This window comes from Sesamum indicum, linkage group LG8 (assembly GCF_000512975.1).
Source record: "Sesamum indicum cultivar Zhongzhi No. 13 linkage group LG8, S_indicum_v1.0, whole genome shotgun sequence".
Lineage (NCBI taxonomy): Eukaryota > Viridiplantae > Streptophyta > Magnoliopsida > Lamiales > Pedaliaceae > Sesamum > Sesamum indicum.
The window spans coordinates 1,196,906-1,206,230 of NC_026152.1; the positions used below are offsets into that span (position 1 = coordinate 1,196,906).

The 9,325-nt window shown below is 29.9% G+C and overlaps 1 protein-coding gene across 2 annotated transcripts in view; it reads right to left on the reverse strand.

Annotated features, from left to right (window-relative positions):
• LOC105167561 (secretory carrier-associated membrane protein 1-like) overlaps positions 1-9,064 on the reverse strand; it is an 11,099-nt gene extending 2,035 nt beyond the window's left edge. The window contains exons 1-8 of one of the 2 annotated variants that reach the window (XM_020695687.1): positions 8,876-9,064; positions 8,666-8,741; positions 7,568-7,624; positions 7,006-7,098; positions 6,870-6,932; positions 6,382-6,415; positions 6,162-6,284; positions 1-54 (exon numbers count right to left, since the gene is read on the reverse strand). The exon at positions 1-54 is cut by the window's left edge and continues 154 nt beyond it. In XM_020695687.1, the coding sequence (XP_020551346.1) occupies positions 1-54; positions 6,162-6,284; positions 6,382-6,415; positions 6,870-6,932; positions 7,006-7,098; positions 7,568-7,624; positions 8,666-8,722 (481 nt within the window). In that variant the 5' untranslated portion in view covers positions 8,723-8,741; positions 8,876-9,064. Of the gene's footprint in view, positions 55-6,161; positions 6,285-6,381; positions 6,416-6,869; positions 6,933-7,005; positions 7,099-7,567; positions 7,625-8,665; positions 8,742-8,820 lie in introns of both variants that reach the window. The other variant, XM_020695689.1, reaches the window with a different exon arrangement.

The following is a 9,325-nucleotide window of genomic DNA, read 5'->3' on the forward strand; positions in this document are numbered from 1 at the left end:
TGATCCATGCAACAGTAACTGCTATAATGTTCCATGTAAGGCATCCAACCAGACCTGCAACTCACCACTTGCACAGTGTCACGCCGACAACTAAATCAAGAAATCGATAGTACAATAAACTATTATAGGAAAGTTCACATAAATCTATGGTCTTTCTAATTGTTCTCTTGTTTCATGTTTTAAGGACTTTTCACAGATCACATTTTCGAATCCTAATGTCATTTGTTCTCACTCAAATTATCATGCCTAGCATATTATTCATCAAATGCTTTTACACACACGTCATAATCGAGTTTTATGGATTTTTCCAAATAACCTTGCACCAACTACAATAGAAGTTACAACATAAATCACAAAACAGGTCAATGAAAAGCAAATTGACTGAAAGAAGGTCATGTAAAGTTGATGGCACTCTAAGCAACATTTGCATGGGGAAACCTTCGGTGTCCATATAATAAATCATCAATCTAATCATCCCATTATTATTTGAAAATTTTATGCAGGCGACTGCGAAATGGCATCAAGAGTGCTACTCGGATTCTAAAAAAGAGCTTGCAGATGGCCAATATATAACTGAAGTGTCTGTCAGTTGAGTCAAGCATGCTGGAATCTCACATATGAGGCCTATTTTTGTTTGAGCTAACCATACGAAATTAATCTGAGCAAGTTGTGAGCTAAGACAATTCTAAAAAGTAGGGTTGATTCATTAAATTACAGGACATTGGAGTTGGCTTTAGAAATTATACTTATTTATTATTTGATAACAACTAATTTTGAGCTCTTTGATACTTTTAAACTTTTAATCTATGTTTGTGTTCGAAAAAGTCTTGAGGAAACATGTTTGACAAGAATAGAGAGAATGATACAGGTCGCTGGTGGGTTTTTACAGACCCAGGACCCACCCCGCTTAATTTTAGCAAGACCCAAAACCCACCCTGACTCTTGACCCAACAGGTCTAACCCTTAAAGTTGGTTTTTCCTATTTCTTCAATCACTCAATATAATTTTGTAAAAAGTTAAAATTATCTTATATTATATATAAAAGTGTGAATTTCATAAGTCTTTGTTCCTATAATCAAAAGGCGTTCTAATAATAAATAAAAATTAGTTATAAAAAAACCAAACAATATAAAAAAGAACAATACTAGTAGTCCTAATTCCTCTAAACTACTTATAGAATGAATAATAAATCCCACCACAAAGATAATTAGGCTAATAATGTTTCACCGCGATTTGCTGGAAGAGATCTTAAGTATTTGGATAAAATTAATTTACTAAGCAGAGTAAATTGGAAGAGGAATATGCAATATACTATTGAAACTTCAAAAATAAAAAAATATATTAAAGAATAAATATCAGAAAATTACAAATAAAAATCCCCAATTATTAAATTGGAACTACTTCTGCAAAATTAAAAACAAGTGACTTCTTGGGAATTGATTTTATTTTAATATTAATATTATATAGTTCTTTTTAAATTGTAATTTTACTTTTGTTTTTTGGTAAATTACAACAAGCTCCTCTGAAATTGCCAGTATCCTCCGAAGTTGGAAGAAATTACATAACTATTGGATAAAGGCTTGAAACTATCAACTTTGCCCTTACTGTATTTATTTAAAAAATAATAAAAAAATAGTAAAAAGGAAATAGTTGAGGTGGATGGAAAAATTTAAGAATTGTAAAAAAAATTGTCCACTTAGTCCATATAGTCCACAAGGCATTTTGGCCAGTTCATTGCAAAAAATGGATGGAAAGCTAACGAAGACTAATGGATTGGGCTAATTATTGGACAACCATTAAAATCAATGGGTATTAGTAATTTCTTAAAAAATAAAAGAATATTTGTAACTATGTCAAATTTCAACTTAGCTCGTTGTAATTTACCCTTTGTTTTTCTCCATAATATATTGGAGATAAATAAATGCTATTAAGGGTAAAATGTGTGAATTTCGTAAGTGTTCATTCCTATTATAAAAAGACAATCCTACCCTTACTTAAGTACTCTTTTTAATAATAAATAAGAATTAGTTATAAAAAAACAAAATTCTATCAAAGAAGAAAACAATATGATCCCTCTAAACTACTTAAAAATTGAATATATCCAACTATAAAAAATAAATATGCAAATAATATCTAAACGCCATTAATTTTCTGAAGACATCTTAAATATGTTAAGACCTTAGCATATGTAAATAATATGTAAAATACTAATCTAACTTTAAAAAAGGAACATATATACTAAAGAATAAATATTTAAAACATACAAATGCCGATCCATAATCTTCTTAAACTACAAATGCTGCTGAAATTTTATTCTAATATTAATAGATGAGTTGTCTTATTGTGCTTTTTACTGTTGTTTTGTTCCATACTATAATGGGGGTAAAATAATACTAATGCATGGAATTTAATGATTAAATTGTAAGGACAATAAATGTTTTTTAATAGAAAAAATAGTATCAATTGATCAAATTGAATAAAATACTATTCAGAGAATATCAAAAAACATGAAATACAAAGTTGTAATTTGAAACCAAAAAAGCATGTAAACCATATATGAATTTTATACAGTGCTTCAAAATATTTATATATATATAGTAAGCCTAATCAAGGTCAAATTCAAAATTAATTTTTTTATTATTTTTTCTTCAGTCATGTATGTATTAATTTTTAAAATAAATTGCATAGGGAACTACAGAATAAATTTAGTGAAGTACTTTCTCTCATATGAAGTATATAAAAAATAATTTCATACTTTTACAATATAATGGATGTAAAATAATAATAAATGCAATTGAAATGGTTAAAGTTAGAGGCGTCGAACAATAGTTTAGATAATATTACAATAAACAACTAAAATAAAAAATCTAATACAGTAGTTGTTGTTGAAAGATAATTAACATAACTATTGGGCTTCAAGATACAAGATATAATTATTTTGATATTAAGGGTTTATTTAATTTCGATTATGTGTTTTTAAAAATAACTAACAACTAGTAAAACAATCAGTTTCAAAATGTTTAGAAATAAATTATAATTGAACAAAAAAATCAAAAGAGAAAATATAATGATGCATAATTAATATTAACAAAAATAAGGAAAAGCTCTATGAAGTTGCGTAACATTCAAACCGTAACAACTAAAAGTAAAACTTTAAACTAACAGTATACTAATATAATTAATTATAAACTAATTTCAATTGTATAATTATGTTTACATATTGATAGTTAACATATTTTGTGGAATACACTTAGTTAACAATAAATAATACATATCAAATGAGTTAACGATGTTAAAATAGAAATAAATAAACTAATAAATATATAAACAAAGACAAATATTACTTTTACATTTGTGACAATTACGTTTTATATAATAGTAGCAAAGCATAATAGCAACAAATATGACATAAGAGATTAAGTTGTAACATAATATACTGTTGAATAAGAAATAGATAATACCGAAATTCATATGAATAAAATCAAGAAATCGACTAAAATTTGAATATTACATATATATATATATAGCACTAATAGTAAAACATAATTATCAGAGTTATAAGACCTTGATACTACGATATGTCATTAAATTTGGATTAACAATAGCTAATAAATATTAATTACTTTAAAATCATTTAATATCAATAAATTTAAAAATAAAAGACATTCGAGACATTTTAGTAAAAGAAAAGATATAACATACACAGAGATAATTTAACAAAAGATAAAACAAAATTAAAAAAAAAAACAGAAAATAGTCATAAAAAAGAACTACAAATAAAAAATGATCAATCTTAATAAATTGAAATTTCTTAGAAAAAAATCCAAAATAAGGAACTTCGACTTAATATTATTTTAGTATTTAATTTTTTTATATATTATTATTTTTCATTTGCAGTAAATTGGTTTTAATACAAGATCACGAAATGTAATAATTAGTGAATACAAGATGCAGAATTCAATTTTAGGGATGAAATATTTTATTTAATAATATCAATTGAATTTAGAAAGTAAATTACATGTCACAGAATTATATGGTTTCCTCATCAATTAAAAAAAGTATGATCATTCAATGATAGAAATATAAATAAAATTATGAACTTAATATTTTTTAATAGCTAATAAGTGATATATTCACATCCACATATATATTTCTTTATGTGCATTTCATGTGATATTTTGAAGTTATTTAAGTATCTAATAAGCCATTATAATGAAAAAGACTATAATTTATTGTACATATATATATATTGAATAAGAGTTAAAAAAAATTATATAGATTTATAAATATTGCCCGGAGATGGCTTGTGGCGGGGCCACAAAATTAAAACCCACCACTAAACATGAACTCTATTTGGACCCAAACTCGCCCTATTCGGGACCAGCCCTGCTTCTAACCAGCCCATTTACTATCCCAAATTAAAACCCACCACTAAACATGAACTCTATTTGGACCCAAACTCGCCCTATTCGGGACCAGCCCTGCTTCTAACCAGCCCATTTACTATCCCTACACAAGAACAACATTTTTCACTTATTTTAAGATTTTATGATATTTTCTATTCTTTTCGTTGACACCCCGCTAAGCTTAGAGCTCATATTGAACATGTAACAAGCGAACAAAGCAATAAAGTACATGCATAAGGACTTTAATGTAGGATGAGAGTCTGGGCTATGCTAAAAGCTATTGCCAATAACAATGGTGCAACTCAAACTTTGTATGTATAGCTGTCTAAGTGTCAGCTTTCACTAAAGCCTTGCTACTAACAACTCCGTCTCTAAAAATTACTCTTAAAGTTGAAACCATGACATGGCTCTAATACCAACTGTGGGACCTAGGTCCTAGTGTATACTAAAAAAGCTATAGCTAATAGCAACGATACAACTCAAATCTTTAAACTCCATGCTCAAGCCGCCTTCTGAGAGTCTCCTTCTGGCAGTTACCATGAGAACTACTATTTGCACACAAGACATTAGGGAGGATCAAAACTAATACTTTGCCCCATCCAGACAACAAATTATGTTTAGGATTATGGGAGTGTTTGCAAAAAGTTATGTTTGTAGAGAAGTGATTTTTGTATAAAAAAAATTGAAAGTTGTGGTAGAATCAAAAGTGGGTAATGTTTGTAAAAAAAATGAAAGTAGAAAGAAACTAAATTGGATAGTATTTGGAGAAAAATCACTTCTAAAATATACTTAATTGATTACAGACCATTTTGTCCCTCTGTGTTCAAGATATACTATTTTTTGCTTATTATTTTACTTGTTGATGGTCAATAATAATTATTTTTCCACAAAAAATAATAAATTTTATTTCGATGAGTATATTTCATATTATTTTCTAAAAACCATTAAAAAATGTATATGATTTAATAATTCTCCCACTAAGTAATATATTTATTGATTCATACACAATAATTAAGCTTGCATGACTGTCAAAAAAATATCAATGTATTAATTAATCAAATAATAATATGTGAACGAAATAATATAATTATGTGACATAGCAAATAAAATATAAAAGTATTAAAATATTAAATACGTGAAGTGTAAATTTATTTATAGTTAAATTATTCAAGTTATTTGAAAAATCCAATGTCAACTTTAAATATATAATTTTAAAAATAAATTAAAAACAATAAAGTTGAATTAAGATTATTATAATAAGAGTAAAGTAGTCAAAAATAAAGTTGGATTTATTTACAAAAAAGCCAATGCAGGGTGCTACTAACTTTTAGCATAAAAGCGCTTTTCTTAGATGTTTCAGTAGCAGAACTTGACATCTCAAACACTTTAAAAGTATTTTTTTGCAGTCAGAAACTGAAAAGCGCTTTTCTAAGGCACTCGCGAAAACTTCCTATGCAGCATATAAAGTTTCTAGCTCTCACACCCTGTAATCTCAAAGAACTGGCTTGGTTTTTTTTCTTAATGTATCATATTTTTATGCTTTAATAATATGATTGAGAACCAGGTGTTGGTCATTTCTAGAAAATCCAAATTGGGGCAAGTATACACAAAACACTTAATCAGCAACTATATGTACAATGTCACTAGCTTCCTCTAGCAGCTGATACGGCAAAAAGAAAATGTAAAACCTCACAACTGGAAAACATGAAGCAACCCATAATAACATATCATAAAGGAAGTTTAACTTAATCATACCCAACAACGATGTGAACGCAACATACTGCACTCTCTGTAGATGGATTGGGATATCGTTTGCAATGTCATTATGAATAATAGGGAAGAATGGCGGCCAATTTTTATCCTCGATGATAACTCCAGCTGACAAAGGAAAACATAGAGCAAAGTGTTTATCGTTGCATGATAAAATGATAGAGCATGAGCTATATCAAATATAAAATCACATATTGCAGATTACTTCGTCTGATGGCATCTTCTCGCCTTTTCAGTTCCTACAGGGCAACACAAAAGTAAACTGATTAAAAATTGAATGAATCTGTTAAAGAAGAATATAATCTTTGAGATTCAGCAGATAATGCAAACCTAAGCCTAGAGCCACAAAAAACCGTAGCAGGCAAACACAAAAAAACAAAACATCAAGAAAGACCTCAGTGACTGTCCATATACATAGGCAGATTAAAAGCATCAGAAAAAAGAGAGATTATGTCAGACAAGATATTTCAAAACAACAAAAAGCAAAAGAGGCCTAATTCGATGGCTACGATCACCCACTTCCTTGACTCAAGAATTTCATTGTCAGCACAAAAGTGTTGTATGAAAATTGCAAAAAAGTTTAGAAAAATAAAATTTTAACAAAGAAACTTCTGAACTAGAAAACACAGACCTTAATGCACATTACTTACTTGAATCAAACTAAGAGACAACAAGGCAATAGATAGAGCTCACCTCTTCCCTCTTTTTCAATTCAGCCTCTTTAGCTTGGAGTTCTCTCTCCCTCTTCTTCAAATCCTATACAAGGTTTAAATAAAATCATCATCTCCACCTCTCAAACTTCATAAAAGCTTTACAGTTGTTGGTATACCTTGGAACTATCAAGAGGAATATCAACCGTAGCCCCACGATCATAGTCCACTGGTTCAGGAGGAAGAGGTGTAAGCCTTGAATTTGCAGAATTCTGAAAAATTTAGTGGAGAAAACTAGTGCATGAGAACTAGAAAGGAAACTGCTGTAACTGCATAACTTCAAGATTCATACACTGGTATCAGATGAGTGAGAGCATCAAAGAGAGTTTAAAAAGTAAGCATTTCAGGAACTCCCCACCTCCCGCTTCAAGGAAAAAGATAAAACTGTTACACATTTTTTTCAAGGAATAAAAATTAGGCGGACAATGGAAATGACAATGTCAGGCCAGGAAATGCCATGGACTAGGAGGGACAACCCTACAAACTGAAATGAAAAACCAATATGTTGTTTTTTTCAATGAAGCAAATACTGTTAGGATGTGTAGTTCTGATTCACATGCCGAATCAGCAAGCGGTAATCAGATGGAGAGATGCAGGAGCAAGAAGAGCCCAACATAGTGTCAGATCTTACAAAGTTACAGAATATACAACATGCAAGTTTCAGAAAGAAAAGAAACTTACTGTCATGTAAAATGCACCCGCGCCATAATTTGATTCGCCTCCCCCACGACCCTGGTCCTGCAATCACAGGAAAAAAATAATAGAGGAAAAGTAAAATGGAAATTCTCAACCAAATTGAACTTGTAACTGTTATTATTTATGCCATTTTAAACAATGGAACAGAGAACTATTAGATCAGCAAATATATAATAGACGCCAGATCAGATTAATTTAGTTTTGCTTACTGTGAGAGCATATACATCTGTGTATCCAAATCCCAACAAATTACATGCAGAAGATACATAACCAGAAGCGTAACCAGGGTTAAATATCTTACACCAGATTTCACTCCATGGCTTCATTTAAGAATCATAAAGGTTCTTTAGGTTAAGCTGAGGTCTAGTTCATGGAGTTTATGCACATAACTGAAAATCTAGTTAATTGGGTATTTATTTCCATATTTTAACACATTTCCTTCTGACACAATTAGATTCAAGCTTAAGACTTGAACTCATACAATTGAAAATTTAGATATTAAAAAAATAAAAAGTTCACATTCTAGTTGCTTCTCCATAAATTGAAGGACGGGCAATTTTAAATCTCCCTTTCACCTAACTATTTCCCAAAAACAAGAACAATATAGTGAACCACTTTTAAGAAACAACAAACATGCACCTAAAATCTGCCATCCCACAAAAATCCAATGTCCTCATAAGCGCCAATAACCCACAGCAAGATTCCATATTGTAAATACATGCAAGGGGACATATAAACTACATTTACATTGAGAGGACAGGCTCATTGCTAATTCAAATTAGCAGGTAAACCGCCATAAGATAAAATTAACAACTAAATACATCAATCCTGCTTCTCTACGCTCACAGTTCACATATTGTTCTGAATGGTTCAGAGCATCAAACTTATAATAAATGATAACATAATCAAATTGCAAGCAAAGGAAAAGGATCCGACATTGCAAGTGGCACAAACCATCACAAACACTGTTCCGATCACATTGTCCACAAAACCAAGGAACATTACATAAATTCGCAATATCAAATACAAGATAACAACGCCCGGTATCAAAAACATGAAATTGCGTGAAAAATCAATAATTACCGCAAAAGGGTTCACTTCTTCCTCGTCAAATGGATTGACATCGCGACGACCGGCCATGATAGCATTAGCAGCCTCTCTTCAATGGAAAATCAAAATTTTATGAGCGAGCCAGAAACAATACACGCAGATCTGGGAAATCTATACGAAAATTGTACCACAAATTAGGGTTTTAAAATTGTTCTCGTGAAAATTCCGGGGATGATCTGCTACCTGGATTTTGCCGGGAAATTTATATTATTCAGGCAAGATCGATTTTCTTTCCAACAAAAATGAAGGATTGATTTGTTTCCTCCAAAAACCTAATAATAATTAATGAGATTGCGAAACTACATTGAATTGATTGCATGGGAGAGTTTATATATATAGATTTTAGGAATATACATGAGAATGATGTTAACGTGCCTACACGTGATAGCTTGGGGGATATAGGTGGATTCATTTAGCTTTGCAGCCAACCAATGACTTTACCATGGGACATTATTTCTGGAAAAATACAAGCAACCCCTTATAATATTTCTAATTAACAGATTACCTCCTTATCGAAAAATAAATAGCGATCTACCTTCCTCTATTTTTTAAAATACAACAATTTATCCTCTTATAATTTTTAAAATGAATCTTCATTTTAAAAAGTATAAAAGAATAAATTGCCATATTTTT